A 17,196-nucleotide genomic window follows, 5' to 3' on the forward strand; every position below is an offset into this window, starting at 1 on the left:
CTTCCGCCTGGTTCCTTCATAGCTGCACAAAGGGGGAACAGGCAGAGAAGTGCAGTGACAGAGTGAAACCTTGTGGAGCAGATTTCTTTATTGGAGATTCACTGCCCAGGAATAAGGAAGGGGGCAGGTTGGGCGATGGGAGCGGTTAACGGAGGGCAGGGGGGTTAATACTGCCATCCCCAGGCAGCTCAGCCAGGGTCCATGGGGCTGCCCACCCTTCCCCTCTCCCTCGCTCCGCTCCATGCTGGGACAGGAGCCAGCCTCAGCCCCGGCATAGCCAAGAGCTTCCTGCGCTGAGCTGGTGCAGTACAGGCTATTCCTGTTGTTACCTGCATGACGGCCCCCGGGCCAGGTCGGCCAGTGCCACAGAGGCAGGAAACAGGTTGCAGCCCAACTGTCCACCGGTTGCACCAGATGCGTGAGATGAACACGGATCCAGGGGCTGATCTTACGTCAAAGTGCCACTGCTCGTGCTTGCCAGTACATTGAGGATGAGGTATGTACTGGCCATGGGATGTCTGGCTTCCCCTCACCAGGTCCACCTCCCTCATTGGCTCGAAAGAGCAAATCCTGCTTGGCCGGCTGAACCATCTCAGTGTTTTCAGGATCCCACGGCTCTAATCCACACTGGGTCCTGTGTGCACGGGGAAGCTGCAGGTTGGCATCCGAGTGAAACCGCCCGGAGGATTCCCCGTCCCCTGGCTCACTGACTTGAAATGCCCCTTGTTACCCCCACAAACGTGCTGCCCCATTACACTTGTGCGCTAAATGCTGAGCAGTTGGGCTGAGACTGCTTCCCATGAATGCACAGCTGCAAAACCATGGCACTGAAACCATGCAAGGAGGCTAAGCTCACTTCTAATTTTTTTTTTTAAACTAATTCTGTTTCCAGGCCAAATCTGTTCTGAATTAAGTTCCAAATTTCCAATGAGCAGAGCTCAATGTTGCCAGTTTAAGTGGTGCTACCACCAGCCTGTCTCATCCCTCCCAGGCTCTTCACCCTGGGTCTTCAGATACTTCCATAACCCATGGCAGGCTCCTGCATGCAAGCTCCAAGCCTGGAGGCCTTGGGCTTCAGATGCCTCCTCATCTCGCTTGCACTGAGCCAGAAGGGGGAAGCTAGAGGGCGAGCCTCACAGCAACCCCTCATCACTATGAACTGTGTAGACAAAATCCTTGCCTGGGAGGCATTTCTAGACTCTTGCAGGGCTGCCACCCCACGGTGCAAGGGACAGGCCTCCACCCTCAACAACAGCTTACAATCAGAGGATCATAGAAAAGGAGGGTGTGAAGGGACCTCAGGAGGTCACATCTAATCCCACCCCCTGCTCAAAGCCAGAACAGCCCCAGCTGCATCGTCCCAACCAAGGCTTTGTCTAGCTGGGTCTTAAACACTTCCAAGGATGGAGATTTCACAACCTCTCTGGGAAAACTATTCCAGTGCTTCACCACCCTGCCAGTGAGAGAGCTTTTCCTAATGTCTAACTTAAACCTCTGTTGCTGCAGCTGGAGCCCATTGCTCCTTGTCCTGTCATCTGTCACCACTGAGATGAGCCCAGCTGCATCCTTTTTGCAACCATCCTGCAGGGAGTTAAAGGCTGCTATTAAATCCCCTCTCAATCTTCTCTTCTGCTGACTAAATAAGCCCAGTGCCCTCAACCTCACTTTACAAGTCGTGTCCCCCAGCCCCTGAACTATTTTCATTGCTCTCCGCTGGACTTTCTCCAGTGTGTCCACCACCTTTCCATAGTGGGGAGCCAAAACTAATGCAGCAGACTATGGCATTAGCCATCTTGGCACCAAGGGGACACTGCTGGATCATATTCATTTCCTTTTCCCCAGGTCCTTGTCTCTGCAGCTGCTGCGCAGCCAGTCTGCCCCGGCCTGTATCGCCGCATGGGATTGCTCCGTCCTAAGTGCAGGACTTTGCACTTGTCCTTGTTGAACCTCATGGCACTCCTTTTGGCCCAGTCCTCCAATTTGTCGAGGTCACTCTGAATCCTAGCCCTACCATCCTGTGTATCTACTACTCCCCGCAGCTTGATGTCATCGGTGAACTTGCTGAGGGTGCATCACATCCCATCCTCCAGGTCGATGATGAAGACACTGAACAAAACCGGCCCGAGGCCCCATGCATGGGGCACTGCTCTTGATACCAGCTGCTTCTGTTTGTCAGATGTGGTTACCTTTAACTGGGAGTCTCTATTCCAAGTTCATCTTTTCCTTCTTAGGTGGGGGTAGGTTTCCCCTCACTGTTCCTCTTTTGCTCAGGCTATGTTTATTCAATGTTGTTAGCCAACTTCCTATCAAGTTTTAAGGCAGGGACAGTATTTTTCCATCTGTTCCTTTCACCAGATGCTTGTCTTGACCACAATTCAAGCTAGGCAAGCAGTTTGAGCTAAGCACAAAAGTGAAACCAGCCCTGAAGGCCTCTGGGTCCAAACATAGCACCCTGCAGGGTCCTTGCTCCTGGGTCCCAGCCTATGTAAAGCCTTCCCCTGGGCACCAGGGCTGGTAGCAGCAGGATGAGCCTCTTGGCCCAGCAGTAGGGCACTGCCCTGCCTGCATGAGAGAGCAGAAGCAGGGGCCAAGCCAGGCACCTGGGAGGGCACATCCCCAGGGCAGTTGTCCGAGAAGGGACAGAAGTGCAGGGGCAGGTGGGAAGGCTGGCTAGGAGCTCCCCCCTGTCGGGGCTGGACTGGGCTGGGCCGGGCTGGGCTCACAGGAAAGGGGAAATAGTGTGGGGGGACCTGGGGCACTATCCCTGCCAGTGGAGACCCTGTGCCCTGTTTAGTCCCGTTTCCACTACTCATCAGCCACGATGGTCCTAGCGATCGGCGCCCGCAGCAGGACGAGCCCCTTGGCCTGGCAGCAGGACAGCGATGAGGTGCGGGTGGGCGGTTGTGCTGGCACTAGAGCAAGGCAGCAGGTCAGAGCCGGGGGGAGCAGCTGGTGCTGCCCTGTGGTGTTTGCCCTGCGGGGCAGTGGGGTTGGAGCCAGCCCCTGGGGTGCTACTAGGGGGAGGAAGAGCCCCACAGGGAGGTCAGGGCTGGGCCCTCCCTGCACAGAGATGGTGCGTGTCACTCCCTCTCTAGCAGGGTCAGTGGAGATTTGTAGCACAGAGATTTGGGGTGGGGAAGGGGCAGCATCTAGAGTCAGGTGCTTCCTAGCAGCAAACGTGTGGGCCTGATGCTTGTTCTCCCCAGGTGAGGGCTGCACAGAGCTTCCCCGTGAAACATGTTACCTGTGCAGACGGCACTGACAGAGGCGGCCGTCATGGAGTTGTTGCTGGCGGGGTTGTGCGCTGTGCACGTGACATTGACTGGAAGATCTGGGTGAAAGATGCTCACGGTGGATCCTAGAGCGGTCATACTGGGGGTCTGGAGCGCTTCAGCTGTAGGTCACGTTGTTGCCTCCGTTGGGGATGGTGCAGCTCAGGCTGGTGTTACAGAGCCCATTTACACAGCTCTGGGCATCGCAGCGAATCGTGGGTTGGGGCAGCCGCTCTGCAGGGGGAGGGAAGGAACCGTACATGGGAGGGTACAGGTGTGAAGGGAAGTAAGCAGCACCCTGCCGTCCTGCCAGCATCTCCCTGAGACACTCCCTGGAGAGCAGAGCCCCTGAGAGCACCAGGCGCCAGCAGACAGGAAAAAGACCTATGAGCCCCACCTTGGGCGATGCTGGGTCCATGCAGGAGGCTCCCGGGGCTGGAAGACCCCCGCAGGGATGTGTCCCTGTGAGATGTGTCTGCTGACTGATATTTCTATGCAGGCTCCTTGCTCACAAATATCCACACTCGTGAGCTCTTAGAGCAGGGGTGACAAGGGCGCTGCACAACACGCCTTCGCTCCGGCTGTGTGGTGAAAGCAGAGACTGCTCCCTCGGCCCGGGGCATAGAAACAGCCATGCAAATCCTGCCTCGTCCACACAGTGGGATTCACATCCCTACCAGTGTATCCATCACTGTTCCTGTGCGCTTCTAGGAATTTTTCTCTAATTCGACTGTTGCAATGGGAGGGGAAAGATTGTCTTTGAGGCTCGGTGGGCAGAGACTGTCTAACTCCTGTCAAGTTAGACTAATTGTCACGTTATTTTTGCTGCAGAGTTAAAGAAAACTGCCCTCACCATAGAGGCGCAGTGTGAAGAACCTGGTGAATTCCCTCTTGTCTGTGAGGACTTAGCTGTGTAGGACCCCGCGTCCTCCAGCCTCAGGTCGGTGATTTGCAGTGAGAGGCCGTCGTTGGGGATGTGCAGGCGGCCCCTGTAGCGCTTCTCTGACACAAGGGCACTCGAGGGGTCTCCTGGTGCCATGCTCGCTCGACTGCCTGTGCCAACAGTCCAGCCAGCAATGTCTACTCTCTCCCCTGCTGGGGTCACAAGGACAGAGGTGACCATCTCCCCCAGGGTCCCGATCAGCTCCATGGGGGCTGCATCTGCACCTGCTCTGGACCCTCCTGCACCTTGAAAGGGAACAACATAGCTTCAGAGCGATGGAGCTGGACCTCACCACACACACGGCCGCTGTCCTGCCCAGCCCCGGCATCTCTGCCCGCAGAGCCCCAGATGCTGGCTGATGAGAGGGCCCTGTCCCTGCCTTGTCTGTGGGGCCGTGGCACAGCACCCCCAACCCCGGGCACTCATGCCTGCTTCTAGCTTGGTGCCAGGACCACAGGGTTCAAGGCCCCTATCTCACAGCCAGGGAGGAGCAGCTCTGGGGCTCTTGTGCCTCCTGTCCCGGCCTTTACTCCCCGCCTGGCTCCCCTGAGCTGCCGGCCTCGACTGGCCCCACTGAACTCTCCCTCACCTGTTTCCCCCAGTTTCTTCCTCTCCCTGCCCCTGCTGCGGGGCTTGGACCACCCAAGACCTTGGGGCTGCCCGCACCCTTCCTGCAGCCCTACCCTTGCCCAGGCAGCACCAGGATCCTCCTCACCTTCCTTCACCTTTGCCCAGCCCAGGAGCAGGGAGCATCGCAGCCAAAGTCCCCCTGGGCCCAGGCTGAAGGCAGCAGCACCGGGGGCAGGACCTCCCCACAGCCACCCTGCGCCTTCCCCATGCCTGGGATCACCCTGGAGCCGAATGGGCCACGTCTAGCACCAAGCACTGGGACTTCCCTCAGCTCCAAGAGCCCGGTCTGGCCCCGAGCTCTGCCGGTGCCTCTCCCCTGCAGCCCACAGCTCCCCCCACCCAGCCCCAGCCCTCCAGGGCTGCTGTTTGCCCCCTGGCCTGGGCCATTCCTGGACAGGTCCCCTTAGGGCAGCACCTTCTGCACAGACCTGGGAAGGGAGGCAAGGGGTGGCAGCTCTCAGGATGCAGGAGTTGGTATCCCCATCCGGATCTGCTGGGCACATGGCACCAGGAACTGAAACAGCCGATAGTACGCATCCCAGCCCCCAGTGCCATGACTGAGGCTGCTTGAAAAGGGAACTGGGGGGTCATCTGGCAGCGGAAAGCCTGGCACAAAGGGAGTTGGGCATGGGCAGTGTGGATGGCTGAGCGGGCACTGAGGGCTCCTCACCTGGGAGAGGAGCAATGCCAGATCGGCAGGGGAACGCCAGCAGCAGGAAGAACACAAGCTGCCTGCATCAGGCACCTGCCCCAAAGCAGTGCAAAGAGGAGCCCAGTTCCCTGCGCCACCTCCTGCTCCAGCCTTCAAAGCATCTGTGCTGATACGGGGCCAGGAGGACGGGGTGTGACCCCTGCAGACACACCGGCAGCTGGGACACAAACCCCTTGTAAGCTGCAGGCACAGGCCCACCCTCCCAGGTCCCCTGTGGCGCACATCCCTACCAGGGTATCCATCCCCATTCCTGTGCCCTTCCAGACCTTTTGATTAATTAGCCGGTTGCATTTCAACCATAGGGGAGAGACTGCCATGGTGGCGTGGTGGGCAGAGACTGTTAACTCCTACATTAATGAGTTAACTTTGAGACAGGTTTAAAAAATAGCACTCACCATAGATGTGCAGTGTGAAGAGCCTGGTGAACTGGCTTCTATCTATATTGATTTGAAAAATTTTCCTTTTAGAGGAAACATCAGTCTTATTATTTTATGGCTGGCATCTTGTATTAGGTGCCTGAAGCGTCACAGTCTGTAGCCTTAATGGGTTGCGGCCACGGTGGAGACTTGGGTTTTTCCCCCTTGTGGCAGTCTTGTCACTACAGCCATCTTGCCTCAGCCACTGCCTTGCATTTTTCCGCAAGAGACACTGTCCAAACTTTTACTGCCAGCACCCATGGCATGAGAGCAACCCTGAGGGACCTGCCCTGCAAAACTTTCTCATTGGGCCTTATTGCCCATGCACTGCATCAGGATACGGCCTCAGGCACTGGGACTTGCCCCCCCGCAGACCCATCAGCTGCTTCTCTGGGATGCCGCTGGGACAGGAAGCCCTTGAAAGCTGCAGGCAAATGCCTCCCTCAATCCCCCTCTCCCAGAGGGGTGCAGGGACAGTTTGCTGGGCCCCATTCAGTCCCTTTTCGGCTGCTTGCCAGCCACGACATGCACCACCACAGTCCCGATGATCAGCAGCCCCAGCACCAGCAGCACGACGAGCCCCTTGGCCTGGCAGTAGGACAGCGATGAGGCTGGAACAGAGCAAGGCAGCGGGTCAGAGCTGGGGGAGCAATCAGCCCGTGGCAGGGCTGGGGTCCCTCCCCGGCTGCACCTGGGCAGGAGCGGGCAGTACCGGGGAGTGGGGAGCCCTGGGCTGTGAACGTGGGCCAGAGTGGGACGCACCTGTTGGGGCCGGGCCCAGAGTGGGGCAGTCCCGGTGCGCGATGCCAGGTCTCTCACAGCACCGCTCGGAGCAGAGGAAACGCCCTTTACTGTAACTGCAGTGAGGGTGAGCCTAGGCCTCAGTTTCTATGGGGCAATGGAGAAGTGGTGCTCAAGCAGCAGCTCAGCTGGCCACCGTGGGGCCAAGGAGTCACGGCACAGCTGGGCCACCTCCTTATGTATCCAGCTGTTTTCAAGCTGCTCCTGCTGCCAGGACCAGGGCTAGAAGGCAACCCTGTGCCTTCCTCTGTGGCTGTGTTAAAGGTCCGCTCAGTGCATCCCTATGGTAGGTTGACCTGTAGCCTGGGGAGCCATGCCTGGTGTACAGGTCAACCCAATGAATTCTTATTGTGGGTCAACCTGTTGTCCAACACTATCCAAATCAATATGGGTTATCACTTGACAGCATTTAGGTGCCTAATGCTCTTTATATCCACAAAAGGAAAGTGTCTAAATACCCCCCAAAGGCCCAGCCCTAAGTGTCTGGCCCATGAGCATGCAAAGCTTGGGAGCAGGGAGGTGCAAGTCTCCAGCGAATATTGTTCTCTGGGTTTCCAGAAACAAGAACTTGCTTCCAACGGGAAGCTCATTTCTGCTTCTGGGGTGACTCAAAGGGGCTCTTAGGCTAGGCAGGGACAGCCCTTAGTCAGGTTCCTGCTAAGGGACATTTACCCGTGGCTGGGAAGTGGCACACTGTTTTGACATCGATGGTGGCCGTGCCCCAGCTGGCTGCATTGCTGGCATTGCAGTGATAGAAAGTGTCATTGCTGCCCACAGTGATCTCCAGCTGCAGCTGGGACTGATGCCCCGGGAGCTGCTGGTCCCCTGTGGCTGGACTCCAGGATGCACCTCGGGACCAGCTGTAGGTGACTCTGTCAGCACCCTGCACCTGGCAGGACAGGGTCACATTGCATCGTCCGAGGTCTGGGTGAGCAGAGAGTGCTGTGAGGTTGGGCTGCTGGACTCGGTCTGGAAGGAGAAGTCATGGTGAGAGGGGCTGAGGGTGGCAGGTGCCCCCAAACAGGTGAGACTGGGGGGAAGCAGGGCCCAGATACTCACCAAACACAGACACACGGAAGCAGATGGTATCGAGACTGCCGGATGCAAATGTCACATCCATGAAGTAGACACCGCTGTCCAACTTGTTAACCAGCTCAATCTGCAGCGAGAGATTCCCAGGGTGGAAGGCGATTCTCCTGACTAGCGGGGAGGCTGTGTTGAGGTCCACATAATTGTTGTTCTTAACAAGTGTCCCAATCCGATACTGCCTTCCAGAGCTGAGTCTCACTCTCCAGGTGATTTCTTCCCAATCCAACAGTCGATTCTCTGGCACTAACAGCATGGTTTTCTCTGTAACTGCAGCCACTTCCACTTCTCTACAACCGAGTGCTTCAGAAAAGACAGGCAGCAAGGTGTTAACACACCCCTGTGCACAGCTGGGCACCGTGGGGTGTAGCAGGGATGTTCCACGCTCTCAGCAGAGGCTACCACCCTTGCACGTTTCATCCAAATCAGACAAAAAACAACAAAGTTATAGGTATTTCATTGATTCCCTATTATACCCTATGGCTGGATCTCCAAGGTGGCTCTGAAGCTTTGGAGCGGCATCGGCCTGATCAAAGCAGAAACCCGGTCCGGAGCTCTGGACTGGATCCCTGCCAGCAGAAGCGGCCGGATCCAAAGCCAGATCCAATAGCACAGGCCTGGCAACCACCTCTCGGGGCTGAGACAGTCCTTGATGAGCAACGGCCAGGTAACTCCACAGAGCACAGTCCGATTTAAATACCAGCTGCCCAGCCCAGGGCTGATGGTGCTGCTCAGTGGCATGTATGAGGGGCTTTTAACTTTCTGACTTCTGTCCTAACCCCTCCGTCCCCATGCACCCCACAGACCAAACAAGCAGCCCCTTCTCCCTGCACACTCCTCCTGCCCGGAGACTTCCAAAGCTGCAAAAGCTTCTTTCGAAAATGCACCCTCTCACCCCCACAATTTCCCATTTTGAAGACACCTGAAATCCAGACCTCTTTGACTGAGGTCCAGGAGACATTGAGAACAGAAACTTCCAGGGGACAAGGAGCTGATGTTTCCAAGCCCACTAGGCTGTTTGCAGGCTGCCTGCCTTGGGTGTCTGTGCAGTGCTCGGTGTGATCCCCTCACGGCCTGGTATGAGGGACCGTGCTAATACTCCTGGAAGTGCCCATGCGGCTGCAGCTCCCAGGAGCTCCCGGCTGGGGCAGCGCTGGCGCAAACAGCACCATGGCAAGGCCAGAGACTGTCCATGCTTTGCAGAAGCCAGCAGCCTGCGCTCACCCCAGGGTTACCCAGAGGGGTGGTGCAATCTCCATCCCTGGAGGTTTCTAAGGCCCAGCTCAACAAAGCCTTGGCTGGCATGATTTATCTAGGGCTGGTCCTGCTTTCAGCTGGCGTTTGGACTAGATGTGACCTCCTGAGGTCCCTTCCCACCCCCATGTTCTGTGGTTCTATAACCTCTCCCGGCTTCCACGGGGGTAAATGCAGCCCCTTCCACTTACCCTGAGCGTGGAAACGCAGAAGGAGGCACAGCAGAAAGGGACAGAGAGCTTCCTCCATTACAGCAGGCATGTGAAAGACAAGTATACAGCAGGGAGTGAGGCTGCAATGAGCTGTGGTTACAAGCCAGGACGTATGTGAGGTACAGCCCCTTCTTAGGGAGGGCCCCTGCTCCTCCCTGCTTTGGTAATGGTGGGAGCATGCAGAGACTGGCCGAGAAGCATCCTCTGCGCTGCACACACTCTCACCGCAGCGGCCGTGTGCTTCCTGCCTCACGTTCGTTCTTGTTTGCAGTTGGACACTGGCCATACAGGGTGCAGAGCGAGACATGTGTGAAGCTGCAGAGGAGAAAAGCTCACGCTGATTCTGTCACCCTGTTGCACAAACGGCGGTTCGTTTCCCCGGAGGCGCGCTGAGATCACAGACACACAGCCATCAGTCGGGGAAAAAGGATCTATTTGTTTGCAAACAAAGGTTAGTTTGGTGCTCAGATCACCTCTAACGAACTAATTGTGTTTGCAAGTGGCATTTATCTTCTCTCTCCTGGGCACGTGTGCAGACACAGGAGTTTTTGCAGCCTACTTCCGTTTCATACAAACATACATGTAACTACATCATCACATACATCGCATGTATAATATAATTCGCTATTTGAGTATACGGGGCGGAGAGGTAAATATGCAACAGCTCATTAAGCATGCTCAAAACCACAAGAGTTCATCAAAGGTTCATTCCCCCGCAAGGCCATGGAGTTGAATTATAGCCTAAACTGGTTTTTGTAATCAGCATGTGAAAGGGTAAGGAGGGACTGGGGGACAGAAGCCTTGGACAGTATTTCTTTCTTATCAAGAGTAAGATGCAAGCTGTGCAATTCTAACAACCCCTTCCGCAGAAAATAATAGCACAGAGACAGAGGTGGAGGTGGGAGCTGGGGGGAGCTGGAGGATGGAGATGGACACCCTGTGCCTGCAGCTGCACCATGAGGTGAAGGGGAACACTGCCCTTGGCACCCATGGCATGAGAGCAACCCCGAGGGACCTTCCCTGCAACACCTTCTCCACAGGGCTTATTGCCACTTTCTTGGTGAGGAAGTTTTAAGAGACTCAGCACCCCTGCTGCTTGTTGCACTTATAAAGAGGGTTTTTAAACCTAATATTTTAAGAAGGACACAACACAGAAAGGCTTGCTTTAATAACTACCAACAAGCTAGAAAACTAAATGACAGAAAGACCCTTTCCCACTATGAAATGAGCTATTAGTCCTTGCATTATCTTAGCTACAAGAGATTTTTACCCAAGCAGGCAGGAAGCAGTTGATGGCACCTTTCACCAAGCGTGGGTCCTTCACTCATGTGCTCGTGGTGCAGGATGGCTTCTGCATTTTCTTCGGACTACACACCTTGCTGGCACTTCTGTCTTGCTTTATGCTGTTTAAGTGTGTAGCTTCAAAGCATTTTTCCTTGACAGTTGACTAATTAAAGTCTGAACAAAACAGGGATGAAAAGGGTGACCATCACCTTACAATTCTTAAATTGCTTGGCTCCTGTTTTGAGATTTGTCCAGGTGTGCAGATTTGTGTTTCTTGCAATTAAATAGGATGAGCCTTGAGTGACCAAACAGGATGCTTGGAGGCATTGGTTACCAGACCTGACTTTGGGTATTTGTTTATCAATGGGGCAAATTTGCAATAGCTTGTACCAGGGACGGTCTGCTTACAAAGCTCCAGACATACATTGAACAATTCAGATATTTGTAACACTTTAGACATTGGATGACTGCTGTGAGAAATGCAAGGATGTCACATACAGGACACTTTTCCTGTATTCAATGCACCTTTTACAGGTTTTGCATGAAATGTATATTTAGAGTTTCGTTGCTAGTTCAATTGAAATCTATATGTAGTTTCCTTTTCTTTTCTAGTTACACTGACTCACTCATTCTTTTTCTTGCTCTTTTAGCCTGGATATATGCGTGATGAGTGTATATCCAACTATTTTCCTTTTAGAGTCTTATTATTTTATAGCTCAGGTCTGGTATTGGGTGCCTGAAGCTCTACTGCCTCCAGTGCCTTAATGGGTTGCAGCCATCGTGGAGACATGTCGTTTTTTTTTCCTCTTGTGGCTGTCATGTCACCACAACCCAGTCTAGCCCCCACCACTGCGGGCCCTGCCCTGTAAAGCTTTCTCCATGGGCCCTATTGCCACTCCATTGGTCAGGAAGTTTTAAGAGACTCGGCAGCCACCGCTGCCATGGGGCGATCTGGACCCGGCGTGTGGGCAAGCACTTGGTGGGGCCAGATGGACATCACACAGCCCTGAAATCTCTGCACCGAGCCAGCGGGACACTGGGGAACAGCTGGGCCTGGACCGACGAGGCTGCAGTAACAGCAGTCGTCTGAGCTTGGCGTGTGCCAGGGAGGGGGAGGCAGGACATGCCCGCGTGGTGCCCTTGGGTGCTGGGAGAGGTTGTATAGCCATGCTGAGCCCACTTCCAGGAGGATCAGTCAGTGCCCCTGGCTCTGGGGCAGCCCCGTGGGGACACGGCCAAGGCTGGGGACCCCTGGCTTCATGTCCCTGGCTCTGGGGCAGCCCAGGCAGGGACATGGTGCTCCCAGCTCTGTGGATTCAAACCGGGGTGTCACGGGGCGCGGGGGTGGGGGGCAAGCCCAGGGACCCAACCCCACTGCTCTGCCAGTCTCTCAGATGACCCACGCCAGGGTGGAGGGTGGTGCAGCTGGAGCGTCCTTAGTGCCGGGTGTAAGACACCAGTCCATTGTCGTGCCGCCGCGCCCGCACACTGCCCTGTGCGTCGTATCCTTACGTGTCGGCATATCGCCGCCGACGGCCCTACCAGGCAACGGGCCCGTGCGGCCAGCGTGGAGTCATCGCGTGATTTCAAGTGATTGAGCGCGCCAGTAACTCCCGCACTTTTTAACTGCCGCACTCTTCAGATCAGGCCATGAACACAACGCCTGAAGCTGATCGGGTGAAAGCGCACCGCGGGGCTGCGACGAGCATACACAGCGGTGGTTAACGCCGCTCGGGGAAATCCACCCAGCGTGCGACTTCCACACACCGCAGGGACCGGCCACCCCCGCGCCTCCTGCCATCGCAAACTCCCGGCGTGCCCCTTCCCCGGTGAGCGCCTCGAATCCTACGAGCAGTTCTGCTTCTCGGTAACTAGTGAACGGAAAACGAAGCGAAATCTTTCTAAGAAGTCTGCAGCCTGCACCTCCGATGCGGAGTGTAAGTAAAAATAAACTTGTTTGAAACCATACGAGGGAGCTCTCTGCCTGCCTTGATAAGTCCAGATACCTGACGAGCACGCGCCCCTCTGCGCCCCCATCGGGGAGCAACACCGGGCAGCTCTGCGAGGCCCCTTCCTCTGCTTTCACCCGGGCCAGTCTCAGGAGCCAGCTCCATAGGACCCAGGACGGTGCTGAACACCCCTGTCCCTCCTGGCACGTCTGGTGCGAAGGGGCACTTCCCTGAGGAGGCGCACAGCGGTTTGACACCTGTGGTGGCCGTGCCCCAGCCGGCATCGTCGCCGGCCTCGCAGCGATCGGTGTCGCTGCTGCCGCCGACCATCGCCCGCTGCAGCTGGGCTGGGGAGGCGTGCGCGCAGGTTGGCTAAGCTTTGAGGGGAGCCCCAGGGATTGAGGGCAGTGCCCGCGGGGCCTTCGCTGTGTGCCATGCACAAGCAGGGCATTGCTGTGGGTGCAAGGCAGGCCTCCAGGCCTCGGGTCCGATCCCAGCTCTCTCTGGGAGGACCCGAGTCACCAGGTTGTTCCTGACTCTTCCTGGAAGGGCCCGAGGTCTGTGCTCAGCTCTTCCAGCAAACGCTTTGATAGCCTCCTGGTCCCCAGGAGCTGCACGGGGCCTTGAGGGTCAGGACCCCCCGTGGCTGATCAGCTCGCCTCACCTCACCCACCAGCCGCCGACACGCTCTGAGCCACGTCCCAGGACGAGGCTCCCCTGATCCCCCCAGCCCATGAGCTGCCAGCCCGTAGGGCTCCTGCCCTGGTATAGGCAGGTCTGGCTTCCAATGTGCTTCCTCCCAGTTGGGCCCCACGGGCGGGCCGGCGGACAGCTCCCTGCTCCCAGCTCCCAGCCCAGCCCTTGGGCCTGAGGCAGCCTGCAGCAGCCCCTTGGTGGGACATCAGAGCTGGCAGGAGAGAGCCCCTGGGGAAATGGCGCTGGGAGTGGGGAGCCTGGCATGCAGGGACCTAGACGGGGCGATGCTGACGGCTGAGTGTGCCCTGAGGGGCCACAGAGCTGGGCCTGGACTCCGACACTTGGGATTTGGACCTCAAAGACGCACCAGCTGCTTCTCCTCCATGCTGCATCCTCTGCCAGTCCTTCCCTCCCAGAAGGTGAGTAGGGCCGGGGTGGTCTGGGCCCTGCTCAGTCCCAGCTGACCGTGATGTACACCGCCAGGGCTTCAGCTATCAGAGCCCTGAGCACCACCGGCAGGATGAGCCCCTTGGCCTGGCTATAGGACAGGGATGAAGCCTGGAAGGGCGGTTGTGTTGGATCTAGAGCAAGGCAGGGGGTCAGAGCCGGGGGGAAGCGCCTGGTGCAGCCCGCAATGTTTGCCCTGGGGTGCAGCAGGGACCAGCCAGCCCCCGGGGTACTTCCGGAGGGTTCTGCACCGTGCACATGACATTTATCAGAAGATCTGGGTGAGAGATGATCACAGTGTATCCTTGAGCAGTCGTACTGGGGGGCTTCAGTTGTTGATCACGTTATTGTCTCCACTGGGGATGGTGCAGTTTAGGGTGATGTCACAGGGTCCATCAGTTTGTCTCCCTGGCCCAGTATCAGTACAGCAGCTTCAAAGGTGGAGCAGGAGGAAGTGTAGGGAGCACCCCTGCACTCCCAGCCCTGCAGCCTGTCTCTGCCCAGGCAGGCTCAGTCACCAGCACCAAGAACAGGGCACCGTGCCCTGGGCTCAGAGCTGTGTTCTGGATGGGGCAGGTCCTAGGTCCTGGGCCACTGGGACCTCCCCACCCCCAGCAGCACGAATCTGGGCAGACAGTGGAATGGGGCAACTCCTGCAGTGTTGGGGCCCTTCCTGGATCCACCAAGCAGCTGCACTCCTGGGCCTGAGGCTTCGCTGTGTTGTGCTGGGAAGTGCTGAGCTGAGCTGGACCAGGGGCCAAGCAGGGGCTTCCTCCAGGCACCAGCGCTTTGTACTGCCCATGTCTGTAGGTCTCTGTGCCCGGGCAATCCCTACCCTACAGACTGGGTGCTGTGGTCTGTTGGCCCCACTGGGCAGAGGAGGAGGCAGGTATGGGGGGACCCTCTGCTCCAGGGTATCCACCCTCTGGAAGGGCTGATCGATGATAGGGAGGGGCTGTAGGGGAGCCTTTCTCTTGTCCCCACTTTTGCCCGTCTGTTGGCATGTCTCACACAATCTGTGGTAGTCTGTCACATTATGGGCCAGCCTGGGCTAAGAAAAGTTTGCCTGCAGCTGCTGGCAAGTCCAGTCCCTGGCCATGTGGCCAGCACAAGGTAAATCATGAGCAATTGCTGCCTGAAGTTAAGAGGTACCACGAGCTGGCAACAGGGCTCCCAGGACTCAGCATGGGTCCTAGCACCCACAATCTATAGAGGAGTCCCTGATCCCAGGTTACCTGTTCCCTCTTATTGGGGTGACCTCTGTCTCTTGCTCCTGGCCATCCGCCGGAGTTCCTCCAAGCTGGGGTCAACTAGGACCTCCTGCTTGAACTCCTTCTGCACAGCTAAGCAATAAGCAGGGAGTTTGGGCACTCCTATAAAGAGCGCACCTTCACTCATGCAGATAACCTCTAACTTCTGCCCAAGAATTTCCTCCGCCACTGACTGACTGGGCTTCTCCCTGGGGCTGTCACTTAACCCGACCTTGAGGTTGCCAGTTTCCCCAGTGACTGGCAAATGGCTGCAGCCCGGGGGAGTCCCTCCCTTCTCCTCCTCTGCTTCCACACCCAACTGGGTGACTGGGCCCTGAGAGGTTTCTCCTCCTCCTGCCTTAGCCTGTCTGCTCTGTTCAGGACGCTAGGGCTCAAGGAAGTGGTCCGCCTCTGTCTGCAGGTATTCGAGCTCCATAATATCCTGCCCCACCAAGACGGGGGCAGGAGCCTCTTCCAGCACTCCTAGCTCTATGCACACCCCGCAGTCCCTCCACTGGACGGGGAGACGGACTACTGGTACCTAGAATGACTGGGGCCCCATGCCTTGTAAGGTAAGGGTCCTCCCCGGGGCTATATCCGAGGGTGAAACGAGGTTGGCTTTAATCAATGACACATTGGCCCCTGTGTTCATTTCCTCGATGAGGGTTCTCCCTCGTACCATTATCGCAGTCCAGTGGATGGCCATCATCTCCTCTGGGTTTGTGATCCTGTAGCAACAGGCACGCCCCTCAGAGGGGCTCGGGTCTCCCCCCTCACTGCTTGCTGCTGTGGCATGGGTGACAGGCTTGGCGGTGTTGCTTAGCTTTGGGCAGATAGGCCTGAGGTGGCCAGACTCCCTGCAGTTGTGGCAACTCCTCTTCTTCAAATTGGGTGGCTTGACTGAATCTGGGGCCACCCTGCACTCTGCAGGAGGCGGCCTCCTTTCCCATTTCGGGCTTGGCCCGCTCCTCCCTGCTTTTGGGAACCCTTTCTGTTCCTTCCCGAGGGAGGGAGGCCTTTTGTCCAGCCCCTCTCAATTTATCCAGAGCTGGTCTGCAATTTCGGCAGCCTCTTGGATTGTTTTGGGGTCCCTGTCCTTGACTGTCGATGTCCCTTGGGCATCGGTAATAGAATTGGTCCAGCGCTATGGGGTCCAGCACCTGCTCTCTGGTGGCAGCTTTGGCTCTGTCTGCCCATTTAAGGAGTGAGTCCCACAGCTGGGCCCCAAACTCGTTCATTGACTTTCCCGGCTGTGGGGTGGCATTAGAGAATTTTGTCCGGAAATAATCCGGTCCTAACATAAACCATAAACGCACAGCCGCTTTAAAGGTGTCATAATCATCCACTGACGCAGTGGGCAGGCTGTTCAAGATAACAGACAAGTTGCCCGTTACCTGTGCAGCAATATGTCTCATGAACTCATTCTTTCCCAGCTTCCACCCGCGCGCTTGGTTTTCAAAGTTACTTAAGAACACTTCTGGATCAGCTCCATCTTTGTAGTGAGGAAAGACTGGGGTGCTCAGTCTGGAGGGTGCGTCTTGCACCTGCTGGATCGGATCGAGCGGGACACCGGTGTCTGGCCGCTTCTGAATTAGGTCAAGCGCACGCTCGTTCTTGAACCTTGCCTCTTTGGCTTCATACTCATGCTGTGCTGCCTCCTCCGCTAGCTCTATCCTCTTCACCTCTAGCTCGTGCCTGCACTGGGCCTCCTAAGCTAGCTGCAGCTGGTACCTCCAGAGGTCCCACTCAGAGGGTGACCCCTCGCAGCCCGCAGCAGTTGCTGATTGGAAGCATGGAGGAGATGTTGAGGCCCGATCATTATCGCACAGGACCTTAGGCAGGTCTTCGTTCTTTTGCTCCTTCCTCACTGGAAGGCCAGTCTCTTTCACTGCCTCTCTCAATTCGGCCATGGTCATGTGGTCATTCTCGTCAGCCATCCTAGCTATCTACACTGTCCAGTTGACCCGATGATAAATTAGAAATTGTTTGCTCAAGGGTTTTCAGTGGCTCTATTCCCTACCCCAGATTATGCCTCCATTGGGGCGCCTCACATCTGGCCAACCCCCTTCCTGGAGCACACCCGCTAGCCTGTGGTTAAAACTGCCACCACCCAGGGCTGGGCTTGATTCTGGCTCCGCGTCCCCTGGGTAACGGGGCCTTGTAGCCCTCGAGGGTACTTGTCTCACTTTAAGCACTTGTGGGTGCTTCCCTCAGCCAGAAGCACAAGTAGTGGTCTCCCTTAGT

The 17,196-nt window shown here is 56.7% G+C and overlaps 2 protein-coding genes across 2 annotated transcripts; both read right to left on the reverse strand.

The window, feature by feature from the left end:
• Positions 1–518: 518 nt before the first annotated feature.
• On the reverse strand, positions 519–11,801 carry LOC149861113 (natural killer cell receptor 2B4-like). The gene is made up of 7 exons (XM_090055982.1): positions 9,306–11,801; positions 7,834–8,163; positions 7,447–7,743; positions 5,953–6,584; positions 4,126–4,460; positions 3,245–3,506; positions 519–634 (listed from the first exon to the last, which is right to left on the reverse strand). Exons 1-4 carry the CDS (start codon positions 9,631–9,633, stop codon positions 6,466–6,468), a joined length of 1,074 nt encoding a protein of 357 aa, XP_089912108.1. The 5' UTR covers positions 9,634–11,801; the 3' UTR covers positions 519–634; positions 3,245–3,506; positions 4,126–4,460; positions 5,953–6,465.
• On the reverse strand, positions 3,391–4,422 carry LOC149861114 (SLAM family member 9-like). The gene is made up of 2 exons (XM_090053722.1): positions 4,149–4,422; positions 3,391–3,506 (listed from the first exon to the last, which is right to left on the reverse strand). The coding sequence occupies exons 1-2, from the start codon at positions 4,420–4,422 to the stop codon at positions 3,391–3,393; spliced, it is 390 nt and encodes a 129-aa protein (XP_089909848.1).
• Positions 11,802–17,196: the final 5,395 nt, after the last annotated feature.

The sequence above is a fragment of the Crocodylus siamensis genome, chromosome 6 (genome assembly GCF_052110815.1).
Source record: "Crocodylus siamensis isolate JL-2025a chromosome 6, ASM5211081v1, whole genome shotgun sequence".
Taxonomy (NCBI): Eukaryota; Metazoa; Chordata; order Crocodylia; family Crocodylidae; genus Crocodylus; species Crocodylus siamensis.